Genomic DNA, 23,464 nt, shown 5'->3' with positions numbered 1-23,464 from the left:
CCACAGGTACACGATGGCGGTTTCATCTGCTATTGCAACAAACTAGATCATTGTCTACTTCTGAACTTATTACAGCAATGGTTCTCAGCAACAATAATGCCATTCTTAGGGGCATTTCTAAACTGTTGGGGCTCCCTCTGGTTGTCCCAGTAATTTGAGGAACCAGGAATGTTAGATGTCCTGCAAAGCACAATGAAGGAACGCCCTGTATAACTTTGAGATATCCTACTGGCCTAAACCCACTGTAATTATAAAAGGTGGTTCTTTAATATGTGCTAACAGTAAAATGTTTTTATATGCAGTTACCAAAAAAAGTCCAATATTTAGGAGAAGTTTAATGCTTAATGGCTTAATGACATTATCGGAAATTTCTAAGTTAATCACTGTGAGCATTCTGCTATCTAAGGTAACACTGTTTTTCCAACTACACAGCTAGCTGAAAAAGGCTGATAGCCACAAAACCAGTTGCAAATGCGCAGTGATTAACAGGAGACTTGTTTTTAACACACTAAGAATCAAACATTATTTGGTTAGTAGGACAAAATAAAGACAGGGATCTTACTGGATTTCATTAACATAGAATGTTCTAAATACAGCACAAATCACTGCCATCCTCTATATTTCTATTTGTTAATTTTTCATAGCATAACGGCAAGAACTGGTCCCATCCCTTGGGGTCTTCCACACAGTTCCTTTTTCTTTTCCCACACCGTCCAATCTATTTCTTGGAGCCTACCAGTGATAGGGTTTTGAAGGCCATTTGAATACCTGGGAATGAAAAGTATTCTTCAAATGTGGGAGGATTTCAAGACAAAAGATATATTTCCAGTGACTGGTCAGTACTCTGTTTCATGTCATGATGTGTGTCACGACAGGGAGTCAATATTTATAAATAAGGCTCAGGTCGCCGGCAACAGCACCATATCCCCTCACTCCCTCTCCTTCAGCAGCCTGCAGTCTGTCTGGGTACATTACCCCTACTCAAACAAAGTTGGAACCGGCTTCCTCTTTGCATTCTTGGTCTACCTATTCCTTGATTCCTTCACTTTCTTGATGGGCTCGTATGCAACAGCCTCTGGTCCTACTTCTCCAGTGTAAGGAAGTTCAAGCACAAGCTTAATGCATTCTGTCCTCTGGGGCAGGGGTAGTCACCCAAGCATGTCTATATGCAAATACGTACTACATTGCCAAAAATTATCTTTTCTTTCTCTTGCATATTAGTCTTGGGGTATGTCGTGTCTGGTGAGAGCTGTCGTGCTGTGATAGTACCTGTTAGAGCAGAGGGAGAGGGCATCGCCTCAGACGTGAAAGACACAGGTGAGGTCGGGAAAGGGGTCCCAGCCGGCGAGGGTGCCGGACTCAGACCGTGGTGGTGGACGTACCTGTCCGGGCAAAGGGAGACGTAGAGCAGGAGCAGCGGCCCAGCCCCGACGACGGTGGCTAAGGAGGACCTCATCCAGGAGCTGAGCTGGCAGAAGTTACAGTAGTGCACGACAGCGGTCAGGATGGCGGAGCCCGCGAACACGGTGAACTGTAACAAGGGGCCAGCGTGGTCAGTGACCCGCCCCGCCTTGGCCTCACTCCCGTTCTGCCATCAAAGGATTCACTCACTTATCTGTCTTTCAAAATAAAAATCGCTTAATGTCTGGCAGTTTCAGGGACGGATGGCACTCTGTCGCATTAATCGCCCAGAGCTTTAGGCTGCAAGTCTGCACTAGCACCAAAGTTCTCCAGATGTGTGGGAACGGCATGAGTCACGCCAGAGGAAAGGGAAGGCAGGCCACCAGTCTGAAAACCACCGCCGTGTAAGTGGTTACCTTTAAGAAGCCTTCCTTCAGGCATCCCGCTAGGTGCCAGCAGAAATGTAATTTGGGGTATCAAATGCAGTCAGCCCACCCAGCTCGGGTCACGTTGGCTTTCACCAAAAACATGACCTTCCACAAGGGCATTAATTCACTCCTTCTGGGGTCTAACCAGGAAGCTCCTCCCTGATCAACAGCAGCCGATCCAGGGGCCAGTCACACAGCTGTGCTGGTCCTACAGACGAGCATGTTATCTTGTACTTGTCTGGAAACGTGGGGCTGATGCTGCTTGGTGAAACATGTAAGCAAACAGCTCATCTGGAGCTCGGCAAAGAGCAGGTGAGGTTGGAGAGGGCACATGTCAACCGGGCAGGGCAGCCGCGTACCCAGCCCTGTTGACTGTGGTCAGTGACAGGCCACGTGCTCACCTCCCTGACTGCTTCAGGCAAGTCTTTTCAGAAGACAAGCACAAGGTGGTGACAAAGAGTTTGTCCCTCTTTAGAGGCCTATATTTAAACTGCTGTCCCAAGTCATCAGACTTATTTAAAAAAAAAAAAACCACGAAGTTGTGCGAAAGAGCCCAGAAACAGGCACCAGGCCTTTACTTACGTGTATGTCGGTGTCAAATTCAGAGGTGACATGTGAATAGACGGCGAGAGCAGGGAGTGACACCAGGATGGCCCCAATGAAATGGCGCGGGAGCCAGCCAGCTATCCGCTCCAGCAGGCGCTTGGTACAAGCCATCACATCCTCCAGGAAAAACACCATCCTGGGACAAGGAGAAAAGGGGTGTCTACGGGCAGGTCAGCCTGCCGGGGAAGATGAGGGCAGGAGACCCACAGGCTGCTGCCATGAGTGTGGGGGCCGCAGAGCCCTGGCCCCTCACCTCTGGAAGATACCAAGGGAACTCGACTTGCTCAGCTCATCAGACCTTATTCGAAGGTCATTTGTTGCCTCCTGATAACACGTGTTTGTAGAAAGCCAAGCATAGGCTTCTGTGGGTCTCAAAGGAGCATGGAAGAACCAGGCACGGGAACATGAACAGGCCCCACCTGCTGTCCCAGCCTGCCAGGGTAGGGGTCCGGGGGCTGGGCGCTTTGGAGGTGTTTGGGGATTTGGCAGGGCCTTTCTGGTTGCCAAGGGGACTGAGGGGTGCTGCTGGCATCTAGTGCGCAGGAGCCAGGGAGGGGAGGCTCTACCCTGCTTTCCGCACAATGGCCACCTGCCCCCTGGACACCCACAGAGGCGAAAAACCTGCTGCTGCTGACCTCAGCCTAGAGCCTAGTTATATCTCGTTTTTAAACAGAAAGTAGTTTCTGGGTGGTACTATCGCAGTTATCTTCCAGGAGGTACTATCGCAGTTATCTTCCAGGAATGGACTACTGTGTGAAGTGCCCTTGGCTTTGTTTGGGGCCTCAGCAAGGCTCACTCAGCAGTTCAGAAATCAGGTCAGAGGCTGCAACCCAGCTCACAGCACCATGCCACCAAACCCGCACACCTCTAGGGTTCCCTTTGTGGCGATCGCGCACCTGAGGACACAGCTGATGACTCTGTTATGACCTCCCCGGTGGTGCCGCCCTGGCAAATACAAGGTGAAGCACTATGTACTTGATGTATTTTATTTTTAATGGCTTTCTTAACTTGTCTCCTTCGTGTCAGAGTGAGGGCATTTCGCGGGCCCTTCTGAAACTGTGTGTATGGGTAGGTAGGCTGTATTTCAGGATGGTGATGTGGACATCACAAAAAGAATCTTCATAAAGAAAGGAGAGCAAGTATGTGGGGCACAGAGCCACTGTTCTAGAGGAAGAATGGTTTGGGGTGAGGGGCCAGTACCTGGATGCCAGCAGGGGGAGATGGAGGAGGGCCACCAGGGTTCAGCTTGGGAGGGAGACCCACACACATAGACCCTCTCTCTGAAGCCTGGCCCTAGCGAGGAGGAGAAGGGACAGACCCACTATCCTCACCTCTGGCTGGGGGGGGGGGGGGGGGGTGGTCGTGGTGGTGCAGACACTGTTGCTCAGCTTTGACACCAAAAGTTCCCCTCCAGGACCTTGGCCACACAGCCAGGTGCCCGTGCCTTCTGTCACGGACACCTCAGCGCAGCAGCCACGGGCACGTACGCTTGACCTCCACCAGGAAACCGCAAATCTTGGCCATTTTCCACATGGAGCCAGACAGGCCGTGTCTGACCCTTTTAGGGCCTGGATGGGTCTGGCCTCCTGACACTCAAATGGATAATGGAGTCCTGGGAATATTTCCAAGACTAACCACAAATATGCTCAAAGGCAGAATACATAAGCCCCATGAGGAGGCAGAGGGAGCCAAGTTCCAAGAGGGAGAAGGCAGGACCGACAGGCCCTTCATGAAGGTCCCCAGGATGGCAGAGCTCTGAGGATGAGACTCACTGTGCTCATGCCCGCCTGGGCTCAGCACAAAATGAAGGGAGTGCAAGGATGGGCTGTGACTGCGATGCAGGAAGGCTTGTGGAGGAGGGTTAGGCCAGCCACCAGAGCAGCTGCAGAACCGGCCTCCCTGGGGCACCCACATATTCTGCAGCACGGGGCTCCTGTTGACCTGGGATCCTAACAATGCCCTCTGCATGGCGAGAGGAGCTCCATCAAGTTCCCGACCCCTCCCAAGCTTTGATGATACGGGCGAAGTGGACTTTTAAGGTCACACCAGTGGTCATTCAGGAGGAGTGGCCGCCTCATTTGAAGGTGCTTGCAGAGCACGTGGGTGTGCCAGGCCCAGAGCCCACCGGGGTGCAGCCAGGCCTGGCATCTTTGTGGCCTACAGCCCTTGGCAGTCTCCAGGTTAGCCCAGACCCTGTAGAACTAGCTCCAGTGGAACAGGGAACAGTGGTGTAAAGGGCTTTTTAAAAAGGCATGGAGACAATGCTGGCCTCTGAGCGAGCAGGAGCCTTCTCTAGCTGCCAGGACCTGTGTCACACAAAAACCTGGGCCCAGGGCAGGGAGCGCGAGGAGACTCACTGCAGGTGGATACCAGGTTTTCTTTGGGGTGGCAGAAATGTTCTAAAATTATCTGGTGATATTTGCACAACTCTGTAGGTTTACCAGGAATCACTAAATTGTACACTTACACGAGTGAATTTCTAGTACGTGATTAAAAAGGAAAAGACAAACCAGGGGCCTGAAGATGCCTTGGTTTGGGATCCCAGAAGCAGAGCTGATCTGGGAGTAGTTCCCAGGCAGCTCAGTAAGGGGTGCAGAGCCGCCCTGCAGGGGCCCGTAGGGAGGAATCCCTGGCTCAGCGCAGCACGGCTCAGTCCTGGTGGGGAATCTGGGTGGAGAGCACAGATGCACCCTGCAGTTACCTCAACCTGGAGGAGACATGAAGGTCAAGTGTGAGGCCTCCGGCAGCCAGAGAAGGCCCTCAGCAGAGAGCCCCAGGGGTAGGGGCCGGGGTGGGGGAATAAGGGGATGGTGAGCATGGGGATGGGGAGAGCGGTCCAGACCATATACTCCAAAGCGGAGCGGCAGGGGCCTAGTGTTCAGAAGCCTGAGGGCTAGGCCCGAGGCTGCAGTTTCCTGTCCTGGGGTGTTGGGGAAGCAGAGCAGACACTCGAGGTCAGGGCCCTTCTCCCCGTTTCTGTTTTACATCTAGCTTCTGGGGGCAATTAGCAGAGGGACTGCCAGGTGAGACTGACAGGACTGGACAGAGGATGTGGTCTCGGTGCCCAGGAGGCAGACGGGGGAGAGCAGAGGGCGTGTGTGTGAACAGAGTACCCTGTGCATTTGCATCTAGTCGGAAATATGCAGAGCGGCTGTGAGCGTCCCCAGGTGCTGGGCTGAACCCCAACATCGGGCTGAATGGGTCTTGAGGGCCTACCTTCCCTGAGGGGTCCCTGCTATCCATTCAGACCTTCTATCCATTTCTAAATGGGTTGCTTGTCTTTTCATTACTGAGCTTACATTCTAGATGGCAGACCCTCAGCACAGCTGCAGTTGGCAAATACTCTCCAGCCTGCAGGCTCCTTTCACTCAGACCCGAGAAACAACAGGTGTTCTCTGGAACACAGAGGCTTTAAATTTTGATGAGGCCTAACTTATGTCTTCTTCCTCTGGCCACTCATGCTTTCCGTGTCCTAAGAAAGCACTGCCTGACCCAAGCTGGTGGAGATGGAAGCCTATGATTCCTACTAACATTTTGGAAGTTTTGCTCTCACATCTAGAAGAGGCACCCACTGATTTGCCAGTGGCCACCCACTACGTGAGCCCCGTACACTTCTGTCCTGTTTCTCTTCCCTTTCTAATTCCCTGTCTTTCCACTTGCTCTCTTTAAGTCTCTGAGCTGGGAGACCCAGGGGCTGGCTGGCAGCTGTGGGGCTGCAGAAGACATGGACCCCCTCTGGTAAGGAAGATGCTCACCTCTGCTGAGGGCCGTGGTCTGCGGAGAGGATGCTGTGCAGTGGAGCTGGAGGAGGGGAGGGGACAGGACCAGTCGCCCAGAAGGAGAGCTTGCAGGGGCCTCTGGCAGGAGGCGGGTCAGCGGAGCCGCAAGCCAACTACACAGCCATAAACTATGGAGCCAGCAGAGGGAGCTACAGGCTAAAGGCCGGTAAGAGCCCTGCAGGTGGGCCTTTACCTGACGGAGACCACGAGGGACAGCACCTCCAGCAGCAGGGCGGCACCGAAGACGGCCAGGGCGGCGGGCGGGGGAGGCATGGAAGCAGCCCCGTACTTCAGGAAGCAGGTGATGGACAGAATCAGAAACACTGTCGTCGACAGAAACACATCCAGGAGGGAGCTGAAGGTGGCGCTGGCAAAAGTCTTCACGGGAGAATTCTTTATAACCTGTGTGTGGGAAGGAGGGGAGGCGGGAGGCGTGAACCAGAGCTGCGGCAGATGGCCACAGAGTAGGATTTAGATGAAAGACAAAGCCAACGTTTGTTGAGTACTTGCCCACCCTGGACCGAGTACAGGTGTAAGTTCTTTAAGGCAGGCCATCTCTACTATCGCTTTTAACGAGGACACTAAGGCACAGAGCAGTTAAGAAACTTGCCCCAGGCCACACAGCAAGCAATTACAAACCAGTAAGTTCTCACAAGCATGTTACATACTGAGCCTGAAAGGTGGGTTATGGACTGGCAAAGGCAATGACTCTGTCTGTGAAGCCGTGTAACAGAAGCCATTTTCTGGAAGCTTCCACTGAATGCTGGGTCCCAGGTTCAGGGTGTGTGACAGCTGGCTTCATGTCAGCAGTAAGAGGCAGGGACTGAAGCTGCAGCAGATGAAAGCATGGGCACATCAACAGATAGTAAGATGCTCATGCCTTCAGTCAAGAGCCTGTTCGGGGCCTGGCCCTGTGCAGGCGCTGGGAGCTCACAACCTAATGGTGGGGACAGACAGGAGCTGAAACGTCAGGGTGCTGTGGTAAACATAACAAAGTGACACGCATGTAGTGTTAGGGAGTCCCAGGGAAGGAGGGAGAAAATGAGGGCAATGCCAGCCAGCAATGAGCAGGGGGCCCAGAAAAGACATGCCTGCGATGCTAAATGATGGAGCACAGAAAGATCGGGGTTGTTTTCCCTGTGTGGATAAATTCACATGCAGACGCAGCTTGGGGCTTACAGACGGTGAGAAATGAGGAGTAGCCTTCAGTGTCCTGTCACTCAAGGCGAAAAAAAAAAAAAAAGTCTGCCAAAGCACAAAGCTGATAGCAAACTGTCCAGCACAAACAATAAATTTCTTTGATAGAAGTATGAGGGGAAACGCACCTCTTCTTGATAGCTGGTCCGATAGGATCGCTCTAGCTCCTGATCCAGGAAGTTCAAGCTGAACTGATTGATGGGTGGCTTGAAAAAATAATCCTTCATCAGGCTAGAAGAAACGAAAAATGCATTTGATCAACACTGCGCACAGTCATTGTGCTGACTTTATCAGACCGCAATTTGCTGCCCCAACACTGTTCCCCAAGCATGTCACAAAAACAGTGTCTGAGGGTCACTATGTGATAGACCCCGCCAGACCACTCCCTTAGGACACACACAAGTCTGGAAAGTGCTTTGTATTTCTAAAACACATGTTGTGTTTACTCTCCAAAAAAACAATGGCTGCCCACTGTCATTACAGCATACATCATGAGAACCCTGCTTCTGGAAACATCTCTCAGTGTTTGAGGAAGAAGGCAGCTCTATTGTGCTAGAAAACAACTGCTTCTGGAGAGGCAGACATCCTGTACTGAGAAGACTTAGGCTGATTCCAAGGCTTCTGATGAAAACATCACTCGGAGCTGCTGTCCTGCCATTCAGAGCTCTGACAGTCAGTACCGCTGTCACAGCAGACAGGCTGTTATCACAAAACTGTTTACAGAGTTAGTGTAACTGGGGTGCTATTGTCACATATGCAGATTGCGTGTGAAACCTGAAAAATAACACTCAAGGATTTTAATAGCAGAGAAATCAAACCTGCTTTATGTGACTCTCATTCTTTTGTGGGTTGCTAGCAAATACTAAAATCCTTTTTATTCTGCAGAAAATTACTATAAATTTAAGAGAGTGTTGACATGTTTTCAGAAGGCAAATACAACCAGGGAGTGTAGTCTCTTTCCCTCAGACAATAACTTCTGCAATTAAATCAGATAAAACAGATACAGTCCCTCCCATGTGCCTGACACACAGTGGGGTTCACATAGGCACGCTCCCTCCTGTCCCTGAAGCACAGTGGACTCTCTCCTTCTGTGACAGGTGCTCAGGACCTCACTATACTCGTACACTCAGAAGAGAGAAAATTCCATCCCCAAATGTTGACCCTCATCATCCCTTCCACTCAGGAAGTGTAGACAGAGGAAAATCAACACAGTGGCTATAAGGACGATGTGCAACGGCCACAGTTAGGAGTCAAGGGACAGGATCCACACAGCCAGAAGCCGTGCTGTTCCTCTGAAATTAATACTGAGAAGTTCCATTTCTGGGAACAGAGATTAGCTCCTTTTGGACCAATCCCCTCTCAGATAACAATAAACCCTGGACAAGATTATAAAAATGACTCCTGGAAGGCAGTACAGACTAACCAAAGCAGACAGAAGATGGAGGAGAGTCAGACTTGGAAGAAGGGAACAGCACCAGCTTAATTTCCCTTTTTTTTTTTTTTTTTGGCCTGAAGACTGCCATTAGTCAGCAACACATGCAGGATGGCTAAAACTCAGATAGAAAAGCCACAATCTCGCTGTCTTGGAAAATCAGGAAACAATGTTTGGGGGCTTGTGGTTGAGAAAATGAGGTTGAAAATCCCAGAGGAAAAAAAATAGAGAAGGGGCACCCCCACAATCACCATATAAGCTCTGCCCAAGTCTCTGGCTGACGCTTGAGGTGTGCACATGCACAGCAGACTCTGAGCAGCCTGATTCAGGCTGGAAAAAAAAAAGAGCAGCTGCCTACCCCAGGGAGGCAACGTTTGGTGTCTGAGTTTAGGGAAGTGAACTGCCTGAGGAAGGAAAGAAGGAAGTGAGGGAGGGAGGGGGGAAGAGAGAGAGGGGGGAAGGGAGGGAGGAAGTGAGGGAAGAAAGGAGGGAGGAAAGAAGGAAGGAAGGGAGGGAGGGAGGGAGGAAGGAAGGGAAGGGAAGGAAAGAACAGACGGAGGGAGGAAGGGAGGAAAGGAGGGAGAGAGGGAAGGAGGAAGGGAGAGAGGGAAGGAGGCAGGGAGGGAGGGAGGAAGTGAGGGAAGAAAGAAGGGAGGAAGGAAGGGAGGAAGGAAGGGAGGAAGAGAGGGAGGGAAAAAGGAAGGGAGGGAAGGAGGAAGGGAGAGAGGGAGGGAGGGAGGGAGGGAGGAAGGAAGGGAGGGAGGATGTGAGGGAAGAAAGGAGGGAGGAAGGAAGGAAGGGAGGGAGGGAAAAAGGAAGGGAGGGAAGGAGGAAGGGAGGGAGGGAGGAAGGGAAGGAAGGAAGGGAGGGAGGAAGGGAAGGAAGGAAGGGAGGGAGGGAAGGAAGGAAGAGAGGGAGGGAAGGGAGGAAGAAAGGGAGGGAGGGAGGAAGGAGAGGGAAGGGGAGGGAAGAGGGAAAGAAAGAAAGAAAGAAAAAATTGAGACTCTTCAGAGTAATACAACAGAATCCAGATTTTCTAAGCACGACACAATCTAAAATTACACAACATGCAAAGAAACAGGAAAATATGATCCAACTCAACAGAAAAGTCATCAGTGGAGACCAATGTGAGATTACCAAGAGAATGGCATTAGAGGCTGGGATTATAATGCATGTAAATGTAACACATGTAAAAACTACAGCATAAGGGGTTGGAAGAGAAGAATGAATCTATACAGCTATAGGATGTCTACATGTTAAGTGAAATGATACAGCAGAACCTGGCTGGCTCAGTTGGAAGAGCATGTGAATCTTGATCTTGGGGTCATGAGTTTGGGGTCCACACTGGGTATAGAGACTAGTTACATAAATAAGTAAACTTAAAAAAAACATAAAGTGAAATGATACAACATTAACCATAAGAAGACTATAAAAATTCAAGGATGCTTATCTGTAAGTTCTAAGGCAACCACCAAAAAGTAAAATAAAATAATGCAAAGAAGTATGGCTAAAAAGCCAGTAAATATATTAAAATGGAATTAAGAGGCAGAGATTTTTAGAATGATTTAAAAAAAGTAAGACCCACAAGAGACACAGTTCAAATATAAAGACAGGTTGAAATTTTTTTATGGAAACTGATATATCAGGCAAACAGTAAGAACAAGAAGGCTAGAGTTACTACATTAGTATCAGATAAAGTGCTTTTTAAGACACAGTATTACCAGGGATAAAGAGGGACACTTCAAAATGACAAAAGGACCAATTCACCAGGAATTTATAACACTCATACACGTGTATATACCTAAAACAAAAAGAGCTTGAAAATACTTGAAACATATACTGTCAGGACTAAAAAGAGACACCAACAATTCCACAGTCATGGTGACAGATTTAAAAATCCCTCTCTTCACGATGATAGACTAATAGACAAAAAGTAAAACACAGATGATCTAATATTGCCAACCTCTGGGACCTACTTGTGTTTATGGGTCATAACATCCTAAAAATGCAGAACATATTCTTTTCAAGTGCACATGGTATATTCACCAAAAGAGACCCATGTGAGACCATAAAACAAGTATCAATAAATGTAAAAGGACCGAAATCACATAGAGTACGTCTTTGGCTACAAGGACATTAATCGGACATTAACAACTAACCTATCTGAATACCATTCTTCACTGAAAGGAGGCAAGGCTCTTTGGAGAAATAGCCGATTCTTGAGCAGGGTCAGAGGAGATATAAAATGGGCCTGGAATATCCTGTTGTGCTAGAAAAGGGTGCCAGAAACTTTGAAAAACAAAGGATAGGGGGGTGTCAAAAGGACATGGGGCCCAGCCTGAGGGGCGCTCTGCCTGGCAGATTCAGGACAACTGGAGCATCACACATAATAAGGCCAGTGGTGAGACTGCATCCTATGAAATCCAAGAGGACTCCCTGAGTCCAGGCTGGCAACAGATGGACGCAAAAAGTAGTAAGTAAGGAGGGGCTCTTCTTCCCTGCGGTAGGCCCAGGGCCTAATGAGAAGTGTGCAGTCGGTGCCGAGGTAGGAAAACTGACACTTTGCACCACCAGAGCAAAGACCGTCCCAGGCAAGAACCATCAAAGGAGATGAAATCTCGGGCAGTCTGATGAGGAATGGAGTACGTGTGTGGTCTTCAAGTCCCACTTATTAGTCTCGAGGAGACAATAACTACAGACTGGAGAAGTCAACAGCACTGGCCTGGGTACTCAGAATCCCTACCATTGATGGAAGACAAAGGGCGCCGTGTGCCTCTGGATAGGGAACCTGAGAAGGACACATCATTTCTGTGGCCAAAATTTCTGGTCAAACTGGAATATGAACTGTAGATTAGATAAAATATTCCATCTGTGCTAAATTTCCTGAATTTAGGAACCATGGTTATGTAAAAGAACATCTTTGTATTTAGGAAATACACAATTTAGGGGCAAAGGGCATGATGTATCCAACTTACTATCAAATGGTTCCAAAAAAAATAAAACATAAATTTCATAGAGAGATAAAGAAGGAGAGAGAGAATAAAACAAACATAGTAAAATGTGACAAGTTGGTAAGTTGGGCAAAGAGTAGAACGAGAATTCTTTGTATTATCCATGCAACTTTTCTGCAAGTTTCAAATTACTTCAAAATAAAGTAAATTACTGACAGTGGAGGGCAAACACATGGGGATCAGCAAATTCAGAAAAAGGGAGAGACCTCTACCTACAAACCTGCAAACCTTCACTTTCACTGGGAATGGCTGATGCTTACCTGTCTTCTTTGATAACATCAACAAAATGAGCGTCTGTTTTCTCCCGGATGTTCTTGAATCTCAGCGGAAGGAGAGCTGACTGGTCCAAGCTCACTCCTGCCCACCTTCCCTTTTCCTGTAAGATCTCACACAGGGAGGTCTGACTGTTGGTGAGCTTCTCTTCGTGGGGAGGACTCAGAAGTCCATTTTGAGTTTTGGGATTAGGAGCTCCAGGAGCCTGCCTCAAGACAAGGGGAGTGGGAGGCAGACACAGAGGCTGAAGTGCAGGCATGTCACAGTGTTATTCCATCCCGGCCTCCACCACACCAGCCCTGCCGCACGACTGACCAGCACCCTCACACCTCTGTTCTGATCTGACTCTCGACCTCTCCACCCACCCGCTTCTCCCCACCCCCGCTACTTTGTCAAATTGCACCTCCAGGAGTCGAGGCAGCCAGGAAGGTGACATCGTGGGAAGGACCAGTAAGGAGGTGGAGAGAAGGCCAAGGAAGAGTTGAGGCTCTCGGAGCTTGCCAACCACAGAATCGGCATTGCAGAGGGCTGTGGGGGAAGCGGCGGGGGTGGGGGTGGGGGGGCCTGGGGCGGTGGATACGGTACGGGGACCGATCAGAGGGAGGGTGGAGGATAACAGACGCAGGCCTCCCGGGAGAGTCAGCCTTTATAAGCTGTATTCAAAGGGCTCCCGGTTTGGTGCTTGTCCTCCCTTCCTCTGCGGTCCTGACTCTGTCTCTGGGTGAGACTTCAGTGGCAGCGTCCTCGCTGCCAGCCTGACCCCAAGCCTCTCTTCACGACACATCTCTGCTCCTGCAGAGCCCCCTCGTGTCCCTGCATGTGCATGTTCTGCCCCGTGCTCTGGCCCCACAGACCTTCCCTGGCTACAGCAGTCCGCATCTTGAAGCTCTGAGTGCCTGCGAAGGCAGGCATGTGATTACTCCACTTCACAAGGGTGAGTCCTGACTCTCCAACCCGATCTTACTGGTCTAGTCAAAACCCAAAGGACGAGAAGGTATGGAATGGTGTCGCCCACGGGGAATTATTCTCAGAAGTGAGAAGCCGACAAGACAGGAATGTCACCAAGGGTGGATGCACCGGGAGAGGAGCTGACGGAAAGAACAGCCATGAGCTTGTTACCTTGGTGCTGTTTTTATGCTCCTCTTGACAGCCGTTTTGGACCGCTCCTCCTTCTGCACCAGCTTCCGATTTGGGGGCGAACGTGATTCCGCACGAAGGGCAGGTCTACAAGAAAAACACATGCCGTAGGAACACACCCAGAAAGCACAGCCACAACCTGTAATCCAATCAAGTCTATCAGGTGCAATTGGTTGTGGCGCCAAATGGTTTTAACCAAGTGGAAGGCTTACTGAGCCACTTGAGCATGAATTAAAAACAAACTGGCCAAGTGAAAAACGGAAACACGACCACACAGGCTGGTACGTGAACACTCATGTTAGCGCTATCCATAACAGCCAAAAAGAAACAACTCAAATGTCCATCAATGGATGAAAGGATCAGCAAAGTGTGGAACATCCACAGGATGGAAGAGTATTCAGCCATCAAAAGGAATGAAACCCCGACACGTGCTACAACACGGATGAGCCTTCAAAACACTGATGGGTGACACAGGCCGGACACAAAGGACAACATTATTACATGATTCCATGTATATACAATATCCAGAGAAGGCAAGTTCATAGAGATAGTAAGGAGATCAGTGGATGAGGGGATGAAGGAATGGAGAGAGAGCTAAAGGATGTGGAGTTTCTTTTGGGAGGTGATGAAAATGTTCTAAAATGGACTGTGGTGATGGCTGTACAATCCTGCAAGTATACTGAAACCCACCAAATTGTCTACTTTAAAAGGGTACATTTTGTGTGAGTGTAAATTAGATCTCGATAGATCTGTTATTAAGCCAACAAACCGGCCACTAGCCTACACAAGTTTCTCAGGCTGTGTGTGACGGTGAGCTGTTTGTATACAACAGGCTGAAAAGTCAGAGGGACATGTTTACAGACGCAGGAATTCTCCGAAGCTTGAGCAATTAGCTGACCCAGAAAAGACAGGCGGAGGCTCAGCAGGGACAGGCGGAGTAGAAAGGGCAGGCTTTGCCTCTCACAGCCAAGGCGTGGAGCTCCGTGTTCAGACTGCGGACCTCAGTCCTCTCCCCTACACACAGGAGTGGGGATGGCTGCTGCAGACGTGTGGGAAGAACTAAGTGAGGAAGATGGCGACTCGTGGCCTTGCTCCCGGCGCTCAGTGCATGCTGCACCGACTTACTCTTACTATGGACGTGATCCTGCTTGCCGGCAGCCGCCACCAAGACAGCAACTAACGGCTGCGGGTGGAGAAGACGAATGGCAGCAGGACAGATCTAGTGGGACTCTAGAACAATTTCTAGCATACTAAGCACCGTTAAACACTGGAATACATTATAGAAGGCTAGACGTTATTTTAGAAAATTAAAATAAGTATCATTTAGGGGCACCTGGGTGGCTCAGTCGGTTAAGCATCCTACTGAGATCATGATCTCATGGTTCACGTGTTGACAGCACGGAGACTGCTTGTGATTCTCTCTCTCTCTGCACACTCACTCTCTCTCTCTCTCTCTCTCAGAATAACTAAACTAAACTAAATAAATAAATAAGTATCATTTAGGGTCCAAGGGCAAGGATATGACTTACATCACATCTGAAGTTAGATTTCAGGCCTCTACTATATTAAATAATAAGAAATAAAGATTCTAAAGAGTTGTGTCATCTGGGAATCTGATGCAATGTACAAGTATGAACACTCACATTCATTTGCAAAGTGGCGATATATACACCAAAGCAGCAGGCCTCCGACAGGCCCAGCAGGATTCCCGAGGGTGTCATGTGGTGGGGCAAGGGTGGGAGTAAGTGGCTCTGGTAGCGGCAGTGGTGGCTGCTCCTTTAGGGCCACACTGGTTTCGCAAAGGCCAACTGGCAGCCTAGGGGGAGAGGGGGGTACAATCCGGTGCAGGGGACGGTCAGAGAGACTCTAAGCTGGGTCATACCCTGAGGGTCTGGGGCTTTCCCCAACCTCTTGAAGACACAATGAAAGAGTAACAGCTACCTCTCTGGCCACTTTTTAAACTTCAAGGCTAGAGAAATAGCATAACAATAGTAGTTCTAGCCAGCTTCTAGAAGTTACTATAGTGATTACTGGTGTGTAACACAGTGATCAGAGGCCGTATCATGGACCAAATCCTGGTTCTAACACGTAATAGGTACGAGACACCCTGGCCTGTTTCCTCCTTTCTGAAACAGGACTGTGTCTCCCGCTACTGACCTCCCAGAATACAGTTGAGCAGGACGAGGGAGCCCCGTCCTGGCCCCGTGGGAGGACTGTGCACGAGCGAGCGGGAGCGCACATGTGCTCACCACACTGGGCTGTGCCTGCAGCGTCAGTGAGCACTCAGCAAATGCTGGTCCTTAACAGTAAAACCTCGGGTTCTAAAGACAGCACATCTGGTCCTTTAATGTCCTTGTCACAGACAGAGCAGCCAACCTCATTATCTCTTGGCATCGTTTGTTCCTGAGTACTTTTCTCTCCTCAAGCACAGAACATGTACTTTAAAAACAGGCCCTGTGCTTCTCAGACATTGCCCATGGCACCCTGGCGTCACACATGAAAGATGTTTTAAGCACTCAGAGCCACAAATATGCAACAGTGGCTATCAAACCTACTGGACACCAGAGGGCACACACCCTCTGTGAAGGAGTCCCTGGATACGCTTCGCAGGCACACACCCTCTCTGAAGGGTGACTGCGAAGGGGCTGGAAGAAGCCCATGGAGACCAGGAATGTCCAGGGGGATTGGCTGATCTCAGGAGCCTGGGACAACTGGGCAACCTAAGTCTACATCTCTGTGACAGAGAGAGGCCACGGGGCCTGTTCCCTCCCGTAATAAAATGTTCTAATACAAAGGTTAGGTCAGGTGGCCGGCCCACAAAAGAACCTCCGGGAGCAAAGGTGCAGACATAATGGTCATCATGCTCTAGAGACTGTGCTCTGGGAGGTTTGGGGGCTTGTCAGAGTCACATGTCAAGCAGCAGAGAGCAGGCCCTGTGGTCGGGACTCCCAGTGGCCTGAACAGTGCTCACTAGTCCCTCTGCATCCCCCCAGCAGCTTCGTGCAGGCAGTGTAGGCCCTAGGAGCCGGCGGCAGAACCAGCAGCCCCAGGAACTTGCAGTGCATGGATCCAGAGGATCCTTTCACTGTGCTTTGAAAATGTGGCTCTTTGTCCTTCTATTTCTTCCTCATCTACTTTGCTTTTGGGGGACAATTTTACTGATTAAATCTTTAAAACAAATGAAACAAAAAACCTTAGTGAAGTCTGTGCACTGATGGAGACTTCCTCACAACCGAACACTCCCTTCTGCTGTGTGGTGAGGATCCCCCTCTGCGCCAGGGAGCCCCCCGCAGGCCACAGAAGGTGGGCTTGTCTCCCTCTCCACCACCCACAGATTCTTTAACTATTTTCCAGCTTCGTGTTCATCTGGGTGAAAACATCTCTTAAACTGATTTTTGCGAAGCACACAAGACACCTCTGAGGTGTTTCCCCACCCGTTAAACACCCGGCTCTCCTCCTACGGAGAAGTCCTCACTAGGAAGAGCATTTCGGACTTCAGGGAACTCTCTGGGGTACCTTACCACCTTGGGAGGCAAGGTGTCCAACAGCCCGATACAACGATACGGGATTGAGAATCCCGATGTGCTGAGGGCACAGCAATGCACAAAAACCAGGTCCTTATCCGCACAGTGTCTGGGGTCCCGTGTGCCTGACAATTACTCCTCGTAAAAGACCATGCGGCCGCTCTGAGGACACAAAGCTTCATCAACAGGGGGAGTCAGACTGCAGGTTCGTGGTCGTTGACCACCATAGAGCCGTTCTCTGGCCTCCGTTCCTAACACGGGGAGGTCCCAGGAATGACTCTGGCACTGTGATCTCCTGTGCCTCACTCCCCTGAATTAACCCAAGCAGATGACCACCTCCTGGTTAAGTGGCACTGCTGGCAACTGGCACCAAGGGAAGCTTTACTAAGACCAGGTAGGGTCCCCAAAACAGAGCTGTAGGGGCGAAGGAGTGTGCTGACTGCTGCCTCGGAAACCCGAGATCCCTTGGAGAACACCCAAGAACACACTCTGCATTTTCCCAGATGATGTCTGCTCCTGCCCCAGCATGGACGTCAGCTTTGGAGCGGAGATTATAACTACCTCTCCAACACACTAGAGCATAAATGCATTTGTTTTAAACCCATTTCAATGTACACATGCTCCATTCTGTTCAGAATACATGTCATAGAGGTAAAAAACAGGTTTTTCTTCAAGGCTCTCTCTCTTCACGACATACATCACTTCCAAGCCAACAGCTGTCCTTTTTCATAACTGTCAAGGAAGGGAGTAGGGAGACCTCTTTTCTGAGAATAGAAGAGGAAACATCAGAAAGGCCTGGCTTCACCCGTTTGGCCTGCTGAGTGTGACCTCAGTGAGCTGTCCTAGGACCCAGAAAGGCAGCGCGTGCTCCCAAACTTGAAACCCAGGCTGAACGTGGCAGACAGGAACGTGCAACGTGCAACGGTAACAACAGACAGACTTCCTGAGGCCCACGCAGGGCTCTGCATTCTCTGCCCGTAGTCCTCAGAAGCACCGGGAAGCAGACGCTGTGATCAGCTCCCTTCTACACATGAGGCAGAGAAGAAAAAGGACTTGCCCAGAGTTATGCAGTTAGAAAATGACAGAGGGGAGCTGAAGCCCAGGTGGCAGCACCCTGGACCCTATCCGAGCATGTGGCCTCTCTGAGGGAGCAGGAGTAAGTCACCTGCCTTCTCCTATCCTTGGCGGGCCAGTGCAGCATCGTGGAAGCTAGTGGGTTAGCAGAAGCATGAACACTTCCAAGTAGATGATTTCTGCAAACAAAATACTAGAGGAAAATAGAAGCAGAAATTGTTACAGAAGAAGTAAGGCAACTTAGAAGCTTTAAGAACAGAAAATGCACAGTCTGAGAGTACGGGAGGCAAAACAACAACAAAATAAAACAAAAACCTGTAAAAATCAGACGTAAGATCTCAAAGTCATGGAGCACAGAGTCATAGAACCCTGCTCAGATTCCTGGGCCCTAAACGACCACTGGGTTTATTAAGGGAGGCTGATAAGGCAAGCAGATCATTACTGTGCTGTGGAAATATTCCATCAGGAAGTCAAAAGAAGAAAATGTGTGGTTATTTGGGGAAATTTCATTTACGTGCAGTACTTTACTGCCTGATAATACCAGTTAAATGACGCTGGACACATCTTCCAGTTCAATTCACATGTGATATATCACAGAAATACAGTCAACACGGTATATTTATATTACATAGTATGATTAGAATAGCACAACTACAGTAAAAAGTTAGTACACATACATTAGACGTTTACATCGTGAGACAACAGACTTACGCAGAGTGGGAAAGAGTCCAGAGAGCTGCAGGCCACGTGTCATCCCCAACCATCCCCACCACGTGTCAGTCCCCGCTTCCGCAGACGTTTGCACCTCACAGCAACCACAGCGCACTCATCAAGACTAAGTAATTAACTGCACAGAACTACTAAACTGCGCTACAGGCTCAGATTTCCCAGCTTTCCCCTGAGTGTCCGGTTTCTGTTCCGGGATCCCACGCTGCATTTAGCATCTCCTTGTCTCCTCCAGCCAGTGGCAGGTCCTCTGTCTTTCGTCTTTGGTGACTTGTCACTCCTTCAGTGTCATGGTCAGGTGTCATGTGTTCTGTAGACTGGCCTCAAATCTGCACTTGTCCAGTGTGATCTCACAAGTCGGCCAAGGTTTAGGAGTTGGGAGAAGAACCCCACAGAGGTGACATGCCCTTGTCAATACATCACACGGCAGGGTGAGGGGGCATGCACGTGACACTGAGAGCCTTATTAATAGACATGCCAGCCCTCATCACCCAGTGAGGCAGGGCCCACCAGGTTTGCCACCGTGGAGTTACTATTCTTCTCGTTGCAATCAATAAATATCGGGGGGTGGGGTGTTTGGAGGCTGTGCAAATATCCTGCTTCGCCTTAAACTTCTACCTACTAATTTCAGAACTCACTGAGGGACCCTGCCTGCAGCAAATACCATGGTGGTGTCCCAGTGATGGCTCTCTCCCTCCCTCAGCTGGAACTCTTCTGTGAGGGTAACTGCCGACCTCCATGGGACAGGCTTCCTCTGACAGAAGGAAAAACACGGGACTGGAAATGGAGATACAACCTGGAGTCTTTTTTTTTTTTTTTTAAACTTACTTCATATTCACATTTTGGAATCAGACTATTTATTTTGTAAGAATTTTATTAACATAGAGTTTACGTACCATGCAATTTACCCATCTAAAGTGTATATAATTCAGTGAATTTTAGTATATTTACAGAATTGTGCAACCATCACCACTACTAATTAAACCACCAGTTATAATAAATATGTAGTGTCTAAACTACAGACAGATACTACCTTTCCCGTTTCTGTAATGAACTAGAAGGATGGTCACTTCCTCAGACTGAGCCCACGGAGCCTCCTTGTAATAATTTTGAGTAAAAATAACAAGGACATAAAAGAGTGACCATTTATTTAGAGTCATGAAAAAAGTCTCAGTGACGCCACAAAAGGATGGTCCCCGGAGCTAGTGACCTCAAAGGGAAAGTATTGCCCTTTTGATAACAGGACAGATCCTCCATGAATTGCCCCCATGTAGGCAAATCCACACCGTTAGCCTCATTACTGACTGTAAACATGTAGAAACTCCCTGTGTGCGTGCAGCCCCAGGGTTCTGAATAATAGATTAAGGTTAAATTCACAGAGACGGGGCAAGCAGGTGTCTTGCCAACGAGGTCCTTCACAGATGAACCAAGATGCTCTCACAGCTCACACACGCAGTTCACTGGTTAAGACTGATGTGATAAAAAACCATCCACATTTCAGTTTTCGTTTTTTTGCTCTTCGCAGAGACGTCAGACCAGCTATTTTTACTGGCACGTGTAGTCTCAATCCATCCACCATCCACAGCATTCATGGAGAAGGAGCAGTAGACATCTACTGCAGAGCTCAGGTCACACTGCACAGGCCCAGGTGCTCCTGCTTCAATATCACATTTATGACATGGTCACGTCCCCTACAGCAAAATCTGAAGAACCTCCCTGGAGTCGGAACACACAGAGAAGGCAAGACCTTCCTGAGAGAGTCAGTGACTCCTTGTGGGCAAATCAGAGATCTGTCTCCTCTTGTCCTTCTTGACCCCCCCCCCCCCCCCACCGTGGTCAGCGTCCACTTCTCCACACGGAGTGAACAAACACATGTCTGGTAGTAAGTGAGCCTCCAAACCTAGCATTCATGGGCGTGACTTCGGCTACTCTTCACGGCAGCCCTGGGAGCTCGCCATCCACTATTTCACTGTGGACAGAGAAACTGAGTGACAAGGCTTTGGGAGGGCTCTTTGATTTTAAGTTCTGGCTCTTTCCGTGGTACTAAAGCTCCCTTCCATGACACTGACATTTAGAGTGCTCGTCTCCTTCCCTGGCTCCCCTCTTGATTCCTCCTTCCTCTACTCCAAACCTTAGAGCTTTCTTTGCAAGCTCAGGCTCAGACAGCTGGGCGCTGTGGTGTTGGTCGAACCCGTCCCGCAACAGGCTATGGCAGGGCCTTCCTGATAAGAAACCCTCACTGCCCCACTCAAGAAGCCAAGACTTGGGCGTGGGAAGCACTCCCTCTGATCTATGACATCAGGGCCAAACCCTTTATCCTTTGACGTCACTATTTTTTCTTGGTAGGTCATCACAGACGAATTTATGAAACGTTATGTAAAACTACCCCAGCTTTGAACTGGGAGACAACCTGCATGGGACACGCGTCGAGGGGGTAGACAAGAGTACTGTGTTGACATTACCTGCTCCTATTCAGTCCTGCTCAGGCTTCTGAGTGCGGTCCTACTTGTGGCCTAACTCTGCAGAGCTACAGCTCTCTGTGTCTCATTCAAGAATTAAAAACTTGGGGCGCCTGGGTGGCTGTCATTTAAGCGACCGACTTCTTGATTTCAGCTCAGGTCATGATCTCACAGTTTATGAATTTGAGCCCCGCGTCAGGCTCTGTGCTGACAGCAAGGAGCCTGTTTAGAATTCTCTCTCTCCCTCCCTTCCTCCCTCCCTCTCTCTCTCTCTCTGCCACTTCGCTGCTCATGTGCTCTCTCTCAAATAAATAAACTTTAAAAAAGAATTAAAAACATAAGCCAAAAAAAATTATAATTATCTACCACATGCTAGAGTGCACACTTGGGAAAAGCATACATTATTTAACACTTGGGGCCCTCCTGCATTCAAAGAGCTCACAGGAAGCTGCCCAAGAAACAAGCAAACGGGTAGGTTACAGCTGAATTGACCTTGGATTTGGAGATGGGGAGACAGCACAGTTAGCCAGAGGGGTCACACACAGGAAGCTGCAGTTCCGTCGCACGGGGCGAGGAAGAGAAGCCCAGAGGGAAGGGACGTGAGGAGCACCACGGGTGACAGGAGCGACGGGAGGACCAAGACACACATGCTCTCACTTGAGGAATATTCACTCAACACCTTTCCCCAGTTTCTTGGTTCCTGCGAGAAACTCCTTCCACTAGACAGTCATTCCTCCGAAAGGTGCTGCTTGAAAAAAGAAGTCTGTGGTCACCAAGGCCTGAGAGCACAGCCTCCGCATCCCTCTCTGGAGGCCCCAACGTGGCTGTCAGCACGCTAGAGGCTCTGAGCAGCCCTGGAGAAGAGAGACCCTTTCTCTTGCACGCAGCCCAGACTGCGCAGGTTTACGTGACCACACAACACTTTTCCGTACTTGATGCCTATTTCCGGCCTGAGAAACCACTGCTCAAGGGAAGGTACTTTCAAAAGACACAGTGCCTGGCACAGGCCCCTCCAACGAGCCGGGGCTTCCCACAGTGGGTGGGGAGATGCGAGGATGGTCACACAAACCTACATGAGAGCTGCGCTCACTGGAGGAGGCAGCAGCAGCCACGAAGGGAAGAAGTGCATTCCCTGGGAGAGTCGACGGACCCTGACGAAGGAGAAGGAGGAAGCAGTCAGTGCTTCCAGCTAACTAGAAAAACTGACCGGAGTACAGACCACGTAAGGCAACAAACCAATGGCTCGTGTGAGGTGCTGACAGGTGTTTGGGTTAAACCCGCCCCAAGAACCTATGAACGGGCAGCCAGTATTTTTTCTGTTGTGCAAAAACTTACTTGAAGGAAGGCCTTACACGTACATTAGAGTGTATATAACCCTTCAAGCAGACCTCAGTTTTCTGTCCTTCCAGCTCAGGACAATAGCTCTAAGGACTCCCTAAGTCACCCAGTGCTTCCTATTTGCAAGGCTTTCACAGAGGCCTGCTCTCACCTGATCCCGCAGAAACCGAAGCACAGGGGCGAGCCTGTGCCCCGCTGCCCTAGACCAGCAAGGCCTGGAGTGGAGAACGCGCCGTCCACCTCTCCACTCCAAGCGCGGGGCGGCCCTAGACTCAGATGCCATTACCCTCCCTGCACCATCAAAATGTCCCCAAGTTACACTTCAAGATCTTCCCTCCTGAAAGGGGCACAAAGATCTCCCACCACCCCAAATTCCTTTTGTCAGACACAGTTAACTTAGTAGATCACAAGATTTTCAGAAAACTTTCAATGATTATTTGGAAAATTTATACACAGCAACAGAATACGCTAAATAGTTTTTGTCCAGATTTTAAAAATAAAGACATTTATATCTATAACTATAGCTATATACCTATAACTAGAACAAGAAATGTTCTTTTGGGGTAAGAGAAAACCTTTTTAGGGTAATTTAGCAGTGAATCGCTGTCACTAAAATCGGAAGGTATGTGCTACGGATAGAAACACACATACACGTAATCTAACATATCAGGCAAACACAACAAATCATTCATTTTTGGATTTGAGCTCTATTTTTCTATTTAAATGCAGTTCGGTCTGAAGCCTGGAGGAAATAATTTCTCTCCAAATAATGAAACTGTACTTGGAAAACGGTGTTTTTAACGTCTCACCCCCCGACAATTCTCCCCTGCTTGTGTGCAGGGACAGCCCGTGAGCCCGGAGCTCCGCGTTCTGACCGCTGCAAGTCACTGCCCCACGCGAAGAGGCTGTCTTCAAAGCGTGCAGGCATTAAGGAAGTATCAGATACCTTAGCTGTCATGCACGTGCCAGAGCATATGGGGAAGAGGCGGTCTAGCACCCTACCCCGTGGGTCCTCAACCAGAGGGGGTTTCACCCTCCTTCACCCCTCAGGAGTCTCAGGGGTTACTGGGCACTGTCTG

General features: G+C 49.5%; 1 protein-coding gene across 2 annotated transcripts in view; it reads right to left on the bottom strand.

Moving 5' to 3' along the window:
• The window catches only part of ADCY9 (adenylate cyclase 9), a 133,383-nt gene that overhangs the window by 11,447 nt on the left and 98,472 nt on the right, over window positions 1–23,464 (bottom strand). For both annotated transcript variants that reach the window (XM_086692130.1, XM_086692129.1), the window contains exons 4-9: window positions 13,247–13,351; window positions 12,115–12,332; window positions 7,540–7,642; window positions 6,408–6,616; window positions 2,412–2,571; window positions 1,383–1,531 (exon numbers count right to left, since the gene is read on the bottom strand). In XM_086692130.1, coding sequence (XP_086548256.1) covers window positions 1,383–1,531; window positions 2,412–2,571; window positions 6,408–6,616; window positions 7,540–7,642; window positions 12,115–12,332; window positions 13,247–13,351 — 944 coding nt within the window. The remainder of the gene's footprint in view (window positions 1–1,382; window positions 1,532–2,411; window positions 2,572–6,407; window positions 6,617–7,539; window positions 7,643–12,114; window positions 12,333–13,246; window positions 13,352–23,464) is intronic.

This window comes from Puma concolor, chromosome E3 (assembly GCF_028749965.1).
Source record: "Puma concolor isolate L17-30 chromosome E3, mPumCon1.1.hap2, whole genome shotgun sequence".
Taxonomy (NCBI): Eukaryota; Metazoa; Chordata; class Mammalia; order Carnivora; family Felidae; genus Puma; species Puma concolor.
The sequence above is the reverse complement of the archived record's forward strand: the minus strand, read 5'-3'. Positions and strand labels throughout refer to the sequence as shown.